The 18,584-nt window shown below is 53.4% G+C and overlaps 1 protein-coding gene across 1 annotated transcript in view; it reads left to right on the plus strand.

Moving 5' to 3' along the window:
* The window catches only part of C7H14orf132 (chromosome 7 C14orf132 homolog), a gene marked incomplete at its 5' end in the record, with an annotated part of 49,136 nt that extends 33,352 nt beyond the window's left edge, over nucleotides 1–15,784 (plus strand). Inside the window, one exon of the mRNA XM_021100088.1 lies at nucleotides 8,434–15,784. Coding sequence (XP_020955747.1) covers nucleotides 8,434–8,658 — 225 coding nt within the window. The remainder of the gene's footprint in view (nucleotides 1–8,433) is intronic.

Here is an 18,584-nt window from a genome sequence, read left to right on the forward strand (position 1 = left end):
CGCTCTCTCCCGATGGCGTCTGATGGGAGCCTGTTGACCAGCCTTGTGGTCCAGGGTTGGGACCACTCAACCTGGAATGTTGTTCTCCCAGATGGACCTGGGGGTGGGGTGTGGGGGAGCAATAAAAAAGGGGACCCCCAGAAAGCCCCCCCTGGTCCTGTCTTCAGGGCTCCAACTCCCGAAGCCAGATGCTGTGCTCCTGGGCAGGGTCCTCGGGTCCAGACTTCCTCGCTGTGCTAAATCTCGACACCAAAAGCCTTTCATTGTGGTTGAACTTTTTCCTGAGAGTCTCCTGGGTCTGGGGCTAGGCTCCCCATTGTTTAGACAGGGTAAAACAGCAGTAGAAGTGGCCCAGGCTGGTGGCACAGCGGGGCCTGGACCCGGGACGATGTGTCTTCCTGAGGCCTCTCCAGGTGCCCCTGCTGGTTCACAGCCACCTGGTTGTGCCCCTCCTGGGGTCGGGAACACCCTCACCAGGCCTCTGGGGAGTCGTGATCATTAGTAAGATCCACAGGCAGGAGGGGGAAGCTGGCACCTTCTTATCGCCCCGATGCTCCTGCCCTGATGGGTTTTTACCTTGACCTTCAAAAATACATTGTAAGAGGATCGCTCTTTTTACCCTTCAATGGGCTCTGAATTCCTCTTCCCAGGTTCCCAGTGGAATTCACTGAAATTAAGCAGATGCCATAGTGCAAAATAGAGTTGCTATGGTGAGGCCTTGAGAGCGCAGTAGGCCTGCTCTCTGTCCTGGGGGCCAGGGACCCACCCAGTGATGGCAATGAGGACCATACACAGAATGACAGCTCACCAGCTTTGGGTGCACACAGCTGGGACACTGCCTAGTTCAGACACGAGCACCAGGCAGGGTTGGGTGGAGGTTCCCCCATTCTCATTTTGCAGATAGAAAAACTGAGGCCCAGAGAGGGTCAGTCACTTGCTTGTGTCACACAGCCGGAAGGGGACGGAGCTGGGGCTCAGCCTCAGGCCTGATTCTTCAGCCCCTGAAACTGACCCCAACCTGCCCTGCCTCATGCTGTGGGAAACAGTGCCTTGTTCTTCTCTCTGTAAAAATGCAGGTAATGCCATTTGGTGACCGTGTGTGAGTCTGTATTCCTTTTAAATGTGAGCCCCAAGAGGTCAGAGGTCATGGGCTAGCCCTGGCCTCCCTCCTGTTTGTCCAGCACCTCCTGGTACAGCGTGGGCCTTCAGCGTTTGTTGAATGACTAATGAATGGGTGAGTGACACTCTGAATCTGTCCAGCTTTTCTACTTGGACCACAGAGACCCTTCAAGAATTTAATGATGAGGGATTTCCCTGGTGGCCTAGTGGTGAGGAATTTGGCATTGTCACTGCTGTGGTTTGGGTTCGATCCCTGGCCCAGGAACTTCTGCATGATGTGGATGTGACCAAAAAAAAAAAAAAAAAAAGAATTTAATGATAAGAGATGTTATCTTTATGATATTTGTAGTTTGGCTGGAGGCATTCCTGGAATTTTCTGATGAACTAGATCACTCAGAAGGCCTGGGCCACACATGGCAGGCTCTGCAGAGATGAAACAGAAGGTGTAGTCCCTTGTACAAATTCTGAAACTGCAGCTCTTTCTCAGACTGTGTGGAGGTACCAGATAAGCAAGTAGCAACACAAGATGGATGCCCAGTTAAATTTGAATGTCAGATCGTTTTTTAGTATAATTGCTGTATGGCCAGTGCAATATTTGGGATATACTTATACTAAAATTACTGTTATTATAGGAAAAAGTGTTTTGTTGTTTATCTGAAATTCTTATTTGAGTGGCTGTCCTGTATTTTCTCCGAGGATTTTGTCTAAGGGCTTATCTTGACAATCCTCCCCACACTGGCTCTCTCACTTTAAGGACATTTATAACTGACTCTGGGCTTCTTAGTATCTGGCAAGGACTTCTGAGCACTGGGCTCGACCTTGGCAATGGCTCCTCCGAGCTGTTCCCTGGTAAGTGAGGCTCAGAGAGGGAGGCAGGGCTCCAGCAGGGGCAGAACCCAAGACTCCTGGCCCCAAGGGCACAGAGGACAATATAAATATTTTCACTCCCATGCAAATTTAACTTTAAAATCCACAGCCCAGGAGTTCCCGGGTGGCTCCATGGGTTAAGAATCTGGCATCGTAGCCACTGCTGTGACTCGAGTTTGACCCCTGGCCCAGGAGCCTCCACATGCCACAGACATGGCCAAAAAGCAAAAATAAATAAATAAATCCACACCCTGGGGCTCATAGAATCTAGCTGTGGCTGAGCCAGGATGCGGCATTGCCGGCCCAGAGGGTGGCCCTCTAAGGACAAAGAGTCTGGTGGAGCCCGGAGTCTGGCCAACAAGCTCCCCTCTCCGAACCTCCACCAACAAATGCCCATTTTCTCTCGTTTCCGTTCCTCTAGAAGGTGCTCATTATTCAGGAAAGTGTCTGGCTGGGCCACCGCGGGTGACCACGCTTTGAAGATTTCCTTTTGAAAGCATCTTCTGTTCCTTTTTCCGGAGAGGCCCCATCAGGGGAGATGGATGGACCTTCGTCTCCATGGGAACCTGGAGACCACGCCCCCTCCTCGGAGCGGCGCTGCGGTGGAGGGAGGGGCACCCCTGGACCCGTGTCCGCGACAGCCACGCCTTCCGGGAGCCTCTCCTCTCCATGCTGGACCGCACATGCCACACGGTGACCCCGACGCCAAGGAACGGGCACCCCGAGGGCTGGGATGCCATCCTAGCTTCAGAGGGCGGCGGGCCCTCCGCCACCGCATGAGTGATACTCTGGCAGGTGTTCAAAGCGTTGTTCTTAACACTCACGAAGCTTAAAACACCAAAAAGTGACACACACCCGTATGGCCACTAACCAGAATAGACCATTTTTAAATATTTAACTCGTTTACTTCTCTTTTCTTATAATAAAATATGGCAAACAAAAACAGTCTCTTTCCCGCCATCTCCTCCTTTCTCGGAGGCAGCTGTTACGGTGAATACGGCTGGTGTTTTCACAGTTCGTGTTTCTACACATGCGGATCTGTGCATAATACAAATGCTGTTTTTCAGCCTGTTTTTTGTGTGCTTTTTAGGGCCACACCCGCGGCTTATGGAAATTTCCGGGCTAGGAGTCACGTCACAGCAAGGCAGGATCCGAGCCTCCTCTGCGACCTGCACCTCAGCTCACGGCAACACCGGATCCTTAATCCACTGAGCGAGGCCAGGGATGGAACCCACATCCTTATGGTTATTAGTCGGGTTTCTAACCTGCTGAGCCACAGTGGGAACTCCCAGGTCTGTTTTTAATTTCAGGGATGGTAAGTTGGTTTATTTTGTGACTTACCCTTTGCCCCCAGAAAGCGCTTTTCGCATAGCAAAGGGGCTTCCCAGACCCTCTACTGCTATGAGACAGTCTGTATTCTTTTCCCTATTTTAAAATAAGAAACCTGAAACTCAGGCTAGGAAATGGGCCTCCATTCCTGAAGCTCTGCCATCAGGGATCAGGCATAGAAAGTTCGGCCTGTGGGGAGATCTCCTGATTCCAAGTTCACTGATTCCACACGGTCGTGCTTGTCACCTTTTCTGTGTTACAGGTGGGGCTGGGGGAGTGTGAGATGAGTGGCTGTAGCCTTGTCCTCAGGAGTCCCCTGTGGAGTGGGGGGTGGGGCGACCTCCACTAAGACGAGCCTGTGGTTGTCACCTTACATGGCTGGAGACCTTGCAGTCGTGGAACAGTTAAGGATCTTGGGCTGGAGGTGACCCTGGACCCTCCGAGGGAGCCCAGTGCAATGAGCACAGTCAGATTTCTGACCTCTGGCACCGTAAGATCATACAGGTGTATCATGTGAAGCTGCTAAGCGTGTGGTCATTTCCTCCACCATCATAGGAAACTCATAGAGGGGGTTAACTACCTAGAGAAGGGAAGGGGACCAGGGAAGACCCGTGCCGGGGGTGGGGGCAGGAGGCAGGCCCCCCACCCCGTGCAGGTTAGCAGCAGGGCAGTGCTAGCCTAGGGGCTGCTCACTCCTCCCCCACCTAAGGCTCGGTTCAGTGCTCCCCTCTCTTTCCCAGGGATTTGGGTGAAAATGCTCAGTGGACTCAGCGGTGCCCTGAAGAGACGAGGGGGAGAAACAGGCTTCTCCCAGAGGTTACAACCAGATGGAGTGTAGACTCCAGGGAGGGCATCTGTCTGAAACCCCAGGGCCCTGCGGGACAGAGGGGAGGCTGAGGGCAGCCTCTGGGCAGAGGACAAGAGGCACATGGTCAATTCGGGGGAGGGGACGTGGGGCAGGGGTGCCTGGGGAGGTGGCTGTGGAACCAGCCACAAAGTCCAGGCCTGCCCAGGAGGGAGAAAGCCAGCTTCCTGTCTGACCTCAGCCCTGCCTTCTAACAGGCCACCAGCCATGGCGTTTGGAACCTAACCCGAGTGATGCTTTTGGTGTGGGCGGGTCAGGTGAGGACACCGCCTCTGTCCTCTAGAGAAAGGTGGCGCCCTCTGGGGGCGGGCAGAGCTGGAGGAGGGGGACCCACAGTGGAGGGAGACATTGGAGAGGCAGAATCAGGCAACCCTGATGGTCCAAGTGGAGGGTGGCTGTCACTCACCCATCAGTCAATGGGGATTTATCAGGCCCCCTGGGCCAGGCTCTGTAGGGTTCCACGATGAGAATAAACTCATCTGCTTCCCCTCAGAGCTTCCAGGCACTGGGGGATGCAGATGGGACAGTGTCTTGGGACAGGTGCCCCCAAGTAGAGGGTGTGGTTTTGGGGAGCAGGAGGGAGGGCTGTAGTGGACTGGACCATTGGCTGAGAGCCGAGGGGTGACTAGGTTTAATGGGAAAGCCCGGGCCCCTCCCTCAAGGTGGACGCCCCTCCACCACCTTAGACTGATAGGCCTGATTCATCTGTAACCTGTCTCATCTGCATCACCAGCTTTGGGCTAAAACGAGGTCACAGTTCTTTTATCTAAACTTTTAATTGTGTGTTTAATAGAAGATATGTTCATTGTCATTCTCATTTCTGTTTGTCATATTTATTAATATATACTAAATATGCTAATTTAATACACCGTTATACTATAATAGACATATAAGGCAGACCTCCATAGGAACGCAGCCCTGGGTGAATTCTCACAAAGTGGACACACCCCTGTAACCAGCAGCCCCACCAAGGATCAGCACGTGGTCTGTCCTGACCGCCCCCTGGTGGCTGTTTCCTGTCACTACAGCCCTAGGTTGACAAGCGCCAGATCCCCACCTAAATAAACGACAGAGCCTTGTTACAGGTGAAATGCTGGCCTCCTCTGAGCACCAGCTTGTCAAAGGCTGCACCTCGCAGGCCAGCAGGTCCCCAGAAGCCACCTGTAGACGCAGTCATGGGCATCCTTTAAAAAGAGGCCACTGATGGGAGTTCCCGTCGTGGCACAGTGGGTAACGAATCTGACTAGGAACCATGAGGTTGCGGGTTCGACAGGTTGCGGGTTAACCGCCCACAGTGGGTTAAAGATCCCGCATTGCCATGAGCTGTGGTGTAGGTCACAGATGCAGCTAGGATCTGGCGTTGCTGTGGCTCTGGCATAGGCCAGCATCTACAGCTCCGATTCGACCCCTAGCCTGGGAACCTCCATATGCTGCGGGAGCAGACCTAGGAAAAGGCAAAAAGACAAAAAAAAAAAAAAAAAAAAAAACAGGCCACTGAGAATCAGGGCAGGCCAGGCATAGAGCTGCCTGAAAGCAGCCTCTCTGCGTAAATACTCTGATGGTGTGTTTCTTTCAGGTATTCGAAGTGTGGGCCCTGCAAAAGCAAGGGCCTTGCTTTCTTGGCTCACCACTGTCTGTGTCTAGACCTATGGCTCTGAATTCTTTTCTTTTTTTATATGGCCACACCTGCAGCATATGGACATTCCAGGGGCTAGGAGTTGAATCAAAGTTGCATCTTCGACCTATACCACTGCCACAGCCACCCTGGATCCTTAACCCACTGAGCAGGGCCAAGGATTGAACCCACATCCTCCTAGAGACAACATCAGGTCTTTAACCCTCTGAGCCACAGTGGGAACTGCTGTGGCCCCTAAATAACATGTCAGACAGTGGCTACATGAGGTGGTCCCCTCTCTGCTCCCAGCATCCCCAGGGGGTACACATAGTCCCAGCTGGAGCATGGCCCTGAGGGCAGTGACATTACAGCTCCAGGGCTCAGCACTGACCTGACTCTGGAGTCAGGGAGGCTGTGGGCAGAGCAGAAAGCACCCTGGCTCCACAGTCAGACACAACCATCTCTCACCTCTGATGCCAGCACAGATGAGGGTGTGGCCGGGACCTCTGCTCACCCATCTGTGCAGTGGGGGTCCTGTGACACCCTTCCACAGGATAGTGGAAAGATTAAATGAGAGTATTTAAAAATCTCTAGGACATTCCTTGACGGGAGTTGGGCCTCCATGCTGGAAGTACTAGCAGTGCTCAAATAAATGTGTATTGATGGAAGGTTTAACTGTTTACGAATCATTCATTCATGTATCATTAAAAAAAAATTATGGGAGTTCCCGTCATGGTGTAGCGGAAACCAATCCAACTAGTAACCATGAGGTTGCAGGTTCAATCCCTGGTCTCACTCAGTGAGTTAAGGATCCGGCGTTGCCATGAGCTGTGGTGCAAGTCACTGATGTGGCTCAGATCTGGCATTGCTGTGGCTGTGCCGTAGGTCAGCGGCTACAGCTCCAATTCGACCCCTAGCCTGAGAACCTCCATATGCTGCAGGTGTGGCCCTAAAAAGACCAAAAAAAAAAAAAAAAAAATTACAGAGTTCCCATTGTGGCTCAGCAGATTAAGGATCTGATGTTGTCTCTGTGAGGATGCAGGATCGATCCTTGGCCTCGCTCAGTGGGTAAAGAACCCGGTGTTGCCACAAGCTGTGTTGTAGGCCCCAGTAGCGGCTCCTATTCACCCCTGGCCCAGGAACTTTCATATGCCACAGATGGTGGCCATAAAAAGAAAAAAAAATTATTATCATGGGCCTAATAGTTGCTAGAGCCCATCCTGGGGTTTAGGTCAGCCTCTGGAGGGGTCTAGAAGGGGCTGGACGGCCTGGACATTGGTCTCCTGGGCTGGACCAGGGAGGGGTCTCCCTTTGAGCCATGGTTTATATTCCTGTACTAAAAAAAAAAACCTAGGGCCAAGACCTCCCTTTGAGCAGCCCACCCCCAGCCCCAGCCTGAGTCTTAGGAGCAAAAGCCTTTACAAATGGAAAGAGGAAGCTCAGGCCTCTGGAATGCAAACAGCCGAGCATCTTCAAGCGCAGCAAAGCAAGGAGGCCTTGAGACTTAGAATCACTCGTCTGGGGAGAGTTTGTCCCTGTTTGTCCCTGTGTACCCGAAACGCTGAAAAGTTCACACCTGTTTCTGGAGGCGTTGTATAGTCTGGGTCTGCCCAGTAAATATAAATGCATGTGCAAGCCTGTGTGGACACCCACACGTATGCACAAGGGTGTTTACTTGTGCATCATTTATTCTAGGAAAACACCAAAATTCCTAAGTCTCCAATTCTAGAGGAATGGTTAAATTATGGCTTGTGTTTATGGTAGAATAGTATACAACCGCAGATTTTTTTTTTTTTTTTTTAGGCCCACACTGGTGATATATGGACGTTCCTGAGTGAGAGGTCATTCTGGACCTGCAGCTTCCTGCCTGCGCCACAGCCACAGCAACGCCACATCTGAGCCACATCTGCAAGTAGAGCTTGCAGCAACACTGGATCCTTGACCCACTGAGTGAAGCCAGGGATCCTCATGGAGCCAGTCAGATTCGTAACCTGCTGAGCCACAACGGGAACTCCTATAAAATGGTGTTTTGATAGATTATTTTTTTAGTACAGGAATATAAAACCTCGTGTTTAAAGGTATTCCCTCTTCTCCCTCTCTCTCTCTCTCTTCCACACACACACACACACACACACACACACACACAAAAGATTGGAACAGAAGATATCAAATGTTAGCAGTGACGGTCCCAAAGTGGTAAGATGATGATTCTTTTTTTTTTTTTTTTTTTTTGCCTTTTTTGAACTTTCTTAATGCTCTATGCTGAGCCTATATGTCTTTTCAAATTAGAAGAGGTATAAAAACATTTACCACGTGTGCTATCACCGAGGGCCTGGCATTTAGAAAGGGAAGGTCTGTAAGTCCCAGTGCATTGCCACCCAGCCGTGCAATGCATTGGCACCCTAACATTTTCATCTGCAAAGTGGGCATGCGTGTCTGCTTCAACAGGTTGCTGTGAATACAAATTCTTCTAGATGAAAATATGCACCATCTGTTATTCAAAACGCTAGAAGCAAAGCCCAGTTAGGTGCTCTATCCTCACGTGGGGCTGCTTGACCAGGCGGGTGTCCCTCTGCAGGTGGCCTTCCAGCCCCGTCCCCGAGGGGCCCAGGTTAATTCTCTCTCTCCTTCTTCTCAGCTGCCCATGATGGGAGGCGCCTTCATGGACTCGCCCAACGAGGACTTCAGCACTGAGTACTCCCTCTTCAACTCCTCCAACAACGTCCACGCCGCCTCCAACGGCCAGGGCCAGCCGGAGGAGCCCCCGAGGTCCTCCAACGACGCCGTCCTGCTCTGGATCGCCATCATAGCGACGCTGGGGAACATCGTGGTGGTGGGGGTGGTGTATGCCTTCACCTTCTGAGCCGAGGGAGCTCCGGGACGGCTCACCCCGCCTCGGGCTCACAGCCGGGCGCGGTCACCTTGGCCCCTGGCCGCACCCACGTTCTAGAACCAGGCGTCCTGACCCAGGCACACCGCCCCTCCAAGGGGAGCCGCCATGCGTCTGGATGTTCCCCCAGCAGCCCTGATCTCAGATCCTCCACGCTGTGGTCCAGCTGATCCAGACGATAAGGGGTCACGGGTTTCCAGCTCCTGGAGACATGAGGGGGCCAAGCCTTGGAGGAGCAGAGTGGGGAGTTCTTGAAAGTGCATTCCAAGGACATGCGGCTGGAGGGAACGGCCAGTTTGGTTTGATGACACGGATATGGTTGGATGATCAGTTGCTGGAAGACAGCGGTCACCGCTGTGTCTTCTTTTGATGCAGACTTCTCACACCTGAGCGTGAGGGCGCGTGCAGCCCTCCAAACTGGAGTGTGCTTGCCCCCCGTCTGGTGTCCTGATCAGCCCCTCGGAATATTGGTGGCAGTCCCTTGAAGGGACCTAGAACATTCTTCACTTGACTTAGAAATGGCAACGTTGTTATCAGACACCTGACCCTTTGTGAAACCCAAGGATGAGGGGTTACTGGTGACGTGGATTTTGGGGGTGGTGGCAGCAGTGGTTTTTATCTGTGGGGTGGACACTCTTCTTTTGAAAGAGAGCAGAAGGTTACCTTGAAAAATTAGATCTGCCAAGCCGATACCTCTCTGGCCACCTGCCGAAGATGCTCTTTCTTCTCTGAGAAATCACAGAGCTTTAGAGATGAAGGAGGCATGTGTGCACCTCGTTGTTTGGCAGGGAGAGGAGGAGGGGCAGGGCTGCCTGTGGTCCCAGGCACATTAAGGCAGGGATCAGAGTGGGAGGGATATTTTCTGCCTGTCCTCTCTCAGGGCTGCCTGTGTCCCAGCTAAGCGCTGTCTGGATCAGATTCCTGGCTCTCAGCTGCCTTGAGGAGCCTATCCAGAGGGTCCTGAAGCTGTGAGCAGGGTGGGCGGGGCGCTAAGACACCCTCATGCTAGACTCAGTTTGGCTACTGTATGTTCTTGCAGGGGTGAGTCGGTTTTCTGACTCGCTTGGAAGTCAGTGGCTGGGGGGCTGCAAATCTGGGAGCCGCCTCACTGTTGAGACCAGAGCAGGTTGGGATGTGCCAGGGCCAGGGTGGGGGCAGAGGAGGGGGAGTGGGCAGGATCAGAACAGGCTCACTTCTCATCCATCCTCAGGCAAGTTCAGGGCCCAGAGCCCCGCTTCTTGAGACAGCCCTCCCTGTGCCCCCAAGGGCGCCAGGAGCTCAGACATGGGCTCGCTTGCCCACAGGCCAGGCGCGGGTTTTTCCCTGGCTTCCTCCCTGCGCTGCACAAAAGAAAAGAGATGGCAGAGTTCCCGCGGTGGCTCACTAGGTTAAGAACCCACCTAGTATCCCTGAGGATGTGGGTTTAATCCCTGGCCTCGCTCAGTGGGTTAAGCATTCAGCTTTGCTTCAGGCTGTGGTGTAGGTCACAGATGTGGCTCAGATCTGGCGTTGCTGTGACTGCGGCCCAGGCCAGCAGCCGCAGCTCCAATTCCACCCCACCCCAGCCTGGAAACTTCCATAAGCCTCGGGTGTCACCGTAAAAAGAAAAAAGAAAAAAGAAATAAAATAGATGGCACGAACTCCCTCTCTGTAGCTGACAAAGTTAAAAGACTGGTAAAGAAAGCCTAATGCATATTCGGAGACAGTGGCCAAAAGGCTGAATTTCTCCCTGTGGCCTCAGGAGAAATGAGTGTCCTTGTTGACAGGCAAAGGGACATCTGAATTGTCCAGAGGCAGCGACTCGTCCCTGGAAGCCTGGCGCTGAGCTGCTGTGATAACAGGATTATCAGCCTGACCTCCAGACAGCACTGGCAAAGGCTGCCAGCTCCTCTGGGCCGCATCTGTCACTGCCGCCTATGTCCCTCTGCACACGCCTCAGCCCCAGGAGCAGTCATAAGCATAGAGAGCTAGCGTGACCTCTGCGGAGCACAAGGAGGGATGTGGCCCCCTCTTCCTGGACTCCTTCTGGAATCACTAATGGGCCCTGCTGTCTGCAGGCGGGACAGGGTGGTGGCCGTGGCGAGCATGGTCAGGTGTTTTAGGGACCTTCTTGTCCAAACGTGCCCTCACGGGGATCTCAGTGACCTGCTCAAAGTCCCTCCAGCCCCAGCTCCAGTGGTTTCTTTAACTCGTTCCCCAGTCGCTCAAGGAACAGGATCACAGGGCACGTTAGGTTTCCAGCGGGCGTGAGCCGCCCCCTCCCTCCTGCCCAAGTTGGGGTTCTGTCCTGGCTGTTCAGTGAAGGCCACGAGAGCGGACCTCCTCGCTGGAGTCTTGTGTCCAAGCCCTGTGCCAGGTTTACTCCTTCCAAGTTCAGAGCACCTTTGCTCCAAGACACAGGTCAAGAGCCAGAAGCTTGGAGCATCGGAATAACTTGGCCGAGGCCACACAGCGCCAACGTGATGCGCAGGTTGAACCTGAGCCTTACAGTTCTGAAGCCAGGCTCTTTCAGGAACACGTTCTGCCTTCAGTGGTTGGGTGGCATTTCCAGGGCACACTGAAACCAGGCCCTGAGTCTACAGAGGCCGTTTCTCAAGGTCCCCTGTCCTGGTGTGGCCTGGGTCAGCTCTGGCTTCTGCAGGTGGAAGTCTCTGACAGCCTTTGGGGGGGAGGGGTGTTGCTCATCCCCCTCCCTGCCCAGGCTTCAGGGGTGGGGGTTCTTGTGGCCTGTCCCCCCCCCCAAAGTTGAACACAAGCCTCTTTGCATGGCCAGAGAAGTTTCCAGAGACCAGATTTCTCAGGACACATGCAGAAGGGTCCTGGAGCCCCACAGAGGGGCCTCCACGAGGCATGAGGTTCATGCAGCCAGAGTAGATGACAGCCCTGGGATGGCCTGTGTTGCAGGCTGGGCCCCCGCCCTGGCTTCTGGTCTTGCGCCGAGCCCCAGGGTGCTCCCGAGCTGGCCGGGATGAATGCTGCTGTCTCAGACCCCAGCCTGGGGCACCGATGTGGCTTCTCCTGGGTGGGGCTGGCCCCTGAGCCCACCTTGGCTTGATGAGCTGGGGCTGTAGAAGGAGGGGCTTGCCTCTTTAGCATCTGCTCCTCAGAGAAGGGGTCCTACATTTGCTGGAACGTTCCCTGTCCTTGCTGCTCTGCACGCCCCTCCATTGCCCCTCTGCAAACCGTGATCCCGCACCTGTGTGTTCACTTGCTTTATGAGGTTAGGAGCTGCGGTCCCAGGGGCCTTGGAGGAGTGGCCAGGCCAGACGACACTTCAGCTGGTGGTGTCCCAAGGGGATTCTGCCTCTAGAGGTACCTCGAGAGATCAGCACTCTGCAGGGTCCTTCTCTGTGGTTCCTGCCCCTCCCCTTTTCCAAGGGATCAAGGTCAGGAAGCAAATGAGATTCCCTGGTCCCCATCTCCCTCCCACCCCCCACCCAGAGAAAGATGCTTTTATGTCCTTTCAGGCGTTCCCCAGGAGCCGAGGAAGAAAGGCAGGGAAGACAGGCTAGGACCACTTGGCTGGAGAAACAACAGGCCATTTTCCAGCTGGATCTAAATGAAAGATTTGGCAGCCTGTCAGCCCACAGCATCCGCCAGAATCCCTCCCTGGGGACTGGCGAGACTCAGCCGCTATCTGCAGTGCCGCCTGCGCCTTCCAGACGAAGGGTCCTCCCCTCCTCCCTGAGCTTGACCTTCCCGCTGTTATTAGCAGTGACGTCACTAACAATGATTATTCTTCCTGCAGTTATTATCATGCACCTTCTTCGTGCTGTGTGCCATTCGTATCTCATTTATTTCTCAAATCACCCCTCGGGGGCAGGAGAGAGGTGCACAGCAGTTACATTTTTTTTCTGTTGAGAAAGAGGAGGCCAGGCTATATGCCTGAGAACCTACGGCTGAGGAGCCGTGATTCAGACCCGGCCCTGTTGGCTCTGCAGGTTGCACGGTTACCCTGCATCTCCCTGCATCCACACCCCCTGTGATGAGCCCTCTGGGATGGACCAGCCAGAGGCCTCTGAGGCTGGGCTGTTCTGGTCCTGGAGAGCGAATTTCGAGGGTGAGTCCCAGAAAGGAGCTGGCTGCAGTTCCCAGGGATTTATCAGTCTGAGAACCTCGCAATGGCAAGAGGTCTTAGAGGGCGTTTAATCAGGACCTAAACTTTCAGGAGGGCAGCTGGGACCACGTGGTAAATTAGTGGAGAGTGGACAGGTCTTCGGATGCCTGGCCCAGCTTGCTGTGCATTTGCTAGGGAACAGGGGTATGGCCGTGGGGGTGGGGGGCTGGATTTCCAGCCCCAGCCCTGGGACAGGCATTGTGTTCTCTGCCAGATGTCACCTGGCCCCCTTCACCATGTCCTGGGAAAATGCCCTATGTCCCCAAGTCCTGGGTGGGCAGGGCTGCCGTGACCTGGAAGCCCTAGGAGGGGTGCTCCTCGCCAAACCCCAAAAGTCCAGGGTCCACCCGGCCCACCTCCTTTGCCCCATCTGCTCCACGGACCCCTGACCTCGGTCGTGTGGTGATCAAGACAGGTGAGAGGCGGGGTGACTGAGCCCTGAGGGCCCACAGGAACAGAGTCTGTCACCTCCAAGCGGAAAAAGAGGCTACTCCAAGAAATCCAAGTGATCAGAATTCAGTGGTGGCCTGGTGTCCTCAGCAAGTGACTTCTGAGATTAGACTTTGAGCATTTTCTTTCCCTTTTTTGTGGGGGAGGGGGGAGCAGGGACACGGGCCAGGGACAAAGCAGTGCAAACCTTTGCGAATAAAGGGAGGAAAGGCCCCCTGCCACCGCCCCTGAGAGAGAAAACAAAACGGCAGTTACAATGGAGTGGTCAAAAGTACCCAAAATTGGAGTTCCCGTTGTGGCTCAGCAGGTTAAAAACCCAATGTAGAGTCCATGAAGAGGCAGGTTCAATCCCTGGCCTCGCTCAGTGGGTTAAGGAGCCAGCATTGCTGAGAGCCCTGTGGGGTAGGTCGCAGGTGTGGCTCAGATCTGGAGTTGCTGTGGCTGTGGCGTAGGCTGGCAGCTGCCCCTCTGATTCAAACCACAGCCCAGGAACCCCCATATGCCACAGGTGCAGCTGTAAAAAGAAACAGGGAAAAAATACCTACAATTGACTACATAAATTTTGGAATATAATTCTGCATTGTTTGTACTGAGTCACGGTAAAAGTCATACATTTTTGGTAAAGATAGATCATAAAAGCAGAGAAAGCCCTAGGGAGGCTGGAAGAGGCTACACCCTTCCGGGGGGTGGGGGGGGGCAGTAGCTGGCTCCTGCCCTTTGAGCATCGTGCAGGCTCGCACCTGCCCAGACCTCTCCAACCAAGCCTTTGACGAGGTCCATTCTCCACTCCTGGCTTCTTGTGCAACCTGTCTTGCTGCCTTCCGGGAGGAGGGTTGAGACTCGTGCTGGCTTGGGAATAAATCCTGCCAGTCAGAGGAGGCACATTTGCAAGGAATTCATGTCCCACTGCTGCCAGGGAACTCCAGAGCCTTCCTTCCACACCAAGCCCCCCCCCCACGTTGCTGAGCAGCCCCAGGGGCCCCCGAGTCTGTCTCCTCAGCCATCTGACAAACTGGACAACCACCAAATGTACAGTCATAGCGTTGTCCCAGCAATCCAGATAGTTCTGCCTGGGGCCCTGGAAACTGGCAGGAAGGGCCCTTCCAAATGTTTATACTTGAGGAGTTCCCATCGTGGCTCAGTGGTAACAAACCCAACTCGTATCCATGAGGATGCAGGTTCAATCCCTGGCCTTGCTCAGCGGGTTAAGGATCTGGCACTGCTATGGCTGTGGTGTAGGTTGGCAGCTCAGCTCAGATTCAACCCCTAGCCTGGGAAATTCCGTATGCTGCAGGTGTGGCCCTAAAAAAAAAAAAAAAAAAAAAAAAATTATGCTCGAGGAGTCTCTGAGAGGTTTGAGGTCAGACTGGTCAGCAGGAGACCTTGGTCTTGAGCCCAGGACATCGGTCCCTGAACCATTTCTATTTCTTAGGATCGTGCTTTGCAACGGGGGGGGGGGGGCAGTTTTATCTCCCAAGGGACCTTTGGCCTTGTCTGGAGACAGTTCTGGTTTTCATGAACTGGGAGGGACGCGTTCTGCTGGCATCCAGTGCGTAGAAGCCAGAGAGGCTACTGAACAGCCCCCAGGACAAGGAATTAATGGTTCCCCAAATGTGCATCATCCCGAGGCTGGAAAACCCTGCCCTGAATACTGTCATCTCCGACTCCAAAACCTCGAGAATCTTCCAAGTCCACTTGCGCATGCGTGTGCGTCACTGAATAAATCAAAGCTCTTCTGAGCTACAGAGGTGATCACGTTGCTGCCTCAAGTTCCGATAACTCCAGCCAAGGGCAGCCATCTGAAATCTGGCACGTTTTTTTTTTTGAAATCCACATGACTCTCCATCTCCACTCTCCTGGGCTTTTGCGGGCAATCAGCCTGAATAGAGAGCCCTGCAAAGTGGGTATGCGGGTGGGGCTGGACTTGTCCCAGGTCCCCTCACCCAGGAACTGTGTGTCTCTGGGACCTTGGGGGACCTGGCCCCTTGCCAATACAACCAAGAGGGAAATTTTAGACGGGGTGGGGGAGGGGCGGGTTGGCTGCTATGGGCAGACCTATGTCTTCTCATGTTTTTGACTTTTTCCCACCCTGTTTGTCCCAGTTGAAAACATATTAACACTCTTTCTACCGTTTAAAGTTTCTACTATTTCAAGTTTTAAACCTTATTCTTGTAACTAGCCTTTGTCCAGACACCACTTCTTCCTGCCGAGAGACTTGGAAATGTTTCTGTGTCTTACAAACGTTTTCATAATCAACTTGTAAATGTAAGTCGTTTACTTAATAAAAAGGTATTTTAGCTATTCTTGTAGCCCTTTGCTACTCAAGCCTCCAGGTTTCGCAATGAAATCACTAACTTTTACTACAGTGAAAAGGCTATTTCTTAAGGTAGGGTCTCAATGTGCCCTTTTGATTAAAAGTCATTAACCTAAATGGGTGTAAAAACGTGGCCGTGGAATCATGTCCCTGCGATGTGGGCACTGTGGCTGTTGTCATCATTTTCTATTATGATAATTAAAAAGAGAAAATGTTAACTCCTCTGTGTCTGAATCCTTTATCTAAAAGATGCTTGGGAGTGCCTGTCATGGCTCAGCGGTAATGAACCCGACTAGGATCCATGAGGATGTGAGTTCAATACTTGGTCCCTCCTCGGTGGGTTAAGGATCCAGCGTTGCTGTGAGCTGTGGTGTAGGTTGCAGATGCGGCTCAGATCTGGTGTTGCTGTGGCTGTGGTGTAGGTCGGCAGCTGCAGCTTCGATTCGACTCTGGCCTGGGAACTTCCATATACTGCACCTCCGGCCCTAAAAAACAAAACAAGACAAACAGAGAGTTAAGGCATTTAGTGCCTTTCTATGTCCTGGAAGATGCAAGAGGCTGGACTCCTTGAAATCATTCCTTTCCATAGGATCTTAGGTATCTGGGGCCAGTGTCCTGTTTTACTCCATCCTGAACCCCCCAGGGGTGCACAGCTGGGGGCAGCTGCAGTGGCTGCTGGCTTGGCTGCAGCGGCGGCAACAACCTTGGTCTACTGACCTCCCCGTGACGTTTTTCACCCACTCTCCTTCCTGCTTTTACAAATGACGTGAGGAAACTGAAGCAGGAGTGGAGTGGTTTCTTACCCAGGGGCGGGGGGTAGGGGGGTAGGGAGGGAGGCTGTTGGGTACAGAAGCAGGGCCAGAGCTCAGGACTGGCTCACATGCCATATTCTAATGGCCATGAAGTGCTCCTCCGTGTTTGTGGAACACCTATTGTGTTGGAGGCTCTTGGCCAGGAAAAAAGTTTTGTGTTGGAAGCTCTTGGCCAGGAAAAAAGTTTTGGTCGGGGGGGGGATGGGGGATGGGGGGTGGGGAGTGGCGGCGGAAGAGGCCCAGATAACGTCAGTGTCAGGAGTAACATGCTGAAACGAGAGGGGTCTGAGTGCTGGGTCCTGCACGAGGTTCCCTTCTGAACAGTCCATATAAGACCCCAAGGGAGGTCCGCCCTGGTGGCCAGGACCCCAGTGAGGCAGGAACGGTACAAGGGATTGATTGGATCAGTGACTTATGCAACAGTTAACAGCTACTGGGGGGCTGGACCCAAAGCTCTGGGTCCTAACTTGGCACCTGGTCATCCTAAAAGGCAGGAGGGGTCTACCTGCAGAGCAGGTGCAGAAGAGGGCAGGCCCACATCAAAAGATCCATGGGTCAGAGTTCCCGTCATGGCTCAGCAGAAACGAATCTGACTAGGGACCATGAGGTTGCAGGTTCGATTATGGGCCTCCTTCAGTGGGTTAAGGAGTAGGTTGCAGACATGGCTCAGATCTGGCGTTGCTGTGGCTGTGGTCTAGGCTGGCAGCTGTAGCTCCAATTAGTTCCCTAACTTGGGAAAAAAAAAGATCCATGGATCTATGGGTCAAGTGTCAGGCTTTCATAATCAGGAAGCTCTGGGCTGCAGAAGTTTCCCCCTCCCCCATCTATGGCTTTGAATGGCTCCAGCTTTTCTAGTCCCTGTCAGGCAGGAAGATCCCGGGGCCCCGGGGTTCCCAGAGCGGACTCCTCCTGGGCTGGGCAGATAACCAACACCTGCCACTCTCAGGTCCCACTGAGAGACAGAGTAAAGGGACAAAGATGAATCCCACTAGGGAATATGAAGTAGAAAAAAGTATGGGAGACCCCTGTAGGTTAATGGTCACTCAAGAAGGCAGGCTTTGCTTAAGGACAAAACCAAACAGGATTGCTTAGCAACAAAACCATGCCACGGAAGCCTGAGGCATGCCCCCAAGCTATGAAGCAGTGCTCGGATAAGCTGCCCAGTGAGGTTAGTAAATTAATGATCCCTAATCCCTAGGACATGTTCTCTGAACACACTAAAAACAAAAATAAAGGGAAAGCTGACATGATGCTAAAACGGGAGAAGACTGACCGTATTTAGAGTATGTTACTGCCTTTGTGCTCATTTCTGTTGCATCACAACTGTCCCGTTTGACCACGTAGGGACAAGAAAACTCCTCTGCCAGACACGGAGGAGGAGTGGGTGATGGATGCTCGATGCCGACATGAGAATGAGGAAAGGGGTCTTCTCCCCCTCCCCATTCTTCCTTTGATCATAAAACCGTAGTCCTCTAAGTTCTTGGGGCGCAGCACCCCCTTGTCTGTCCGCTTGTATCTCCCACGAGCGTTCTAAACTCTAATAAATAAGCTGTTTCCTTGCCCGTCTGTCTGCCTCTGGCTGAATTCCTTCTGCACCCAGACGGAAGAACGTACACTTTCCAAAGTCCCACGATGCGTTCTGGCGGTATCGCAGGACACACTGCAGAATGAAAATGCGGGGTTCTATTTAGGGTTAGGAAGAATTTTGAGATGGTGACCACGGGGCGTGAAACCAAGCGAGGGGCCCTTCTGAGCGACTCCACAGGTTCCATGCCCACAAGCCAGTCCTGGCCACCGCCGCCCCAAACCCTGCAGCCCGGGGAAGCAAGGGGCAGACTAACCCCACGGTGCTGTCTTCTCCCTCAGGCTGCTCTTCAGGGGAATTCATGTGGACCATTTGTGGGAGAGGCAGAAAGGGCCAGAAAACATCCCCTGCTTACATGCTGGCTCCCTTCGCAATGGGACTGTGCAGCTCCCCCGTCCAACAGGGGAGCCTGTCTCCCAACATCTGACTCTATGGACTGGTTTGGACTCTATGTAGGTTTTGTAACCTGCATCCACCAAGAGGGTTTGGTAGGACTGACGGTGGGCCAGTCCCAGATGGGGGCCTCAGGAGGGCTTGCAGCTCCCTCTCCTGATGACCTTGGGACCCTGCAGAGCCGAGGCTAGCCTGCCTGAGAAGGAGACCCCAGGGCCTGGCCACTGC

This window comes from Sus scrofa, chromosome 7 (genome assembly GCF_000003025.6).
Source record: "Sus scrofa isolate TJ Tabasco breed Duroc chromosome 7, Sscrofa11.1, whole genome shotgun sequence".
Lineage (NCBI taxonomy): Eukaryota > Metazoa > Chordata > Mammalia > Artiodactyla > Suidae > Sus > Sus scrofa.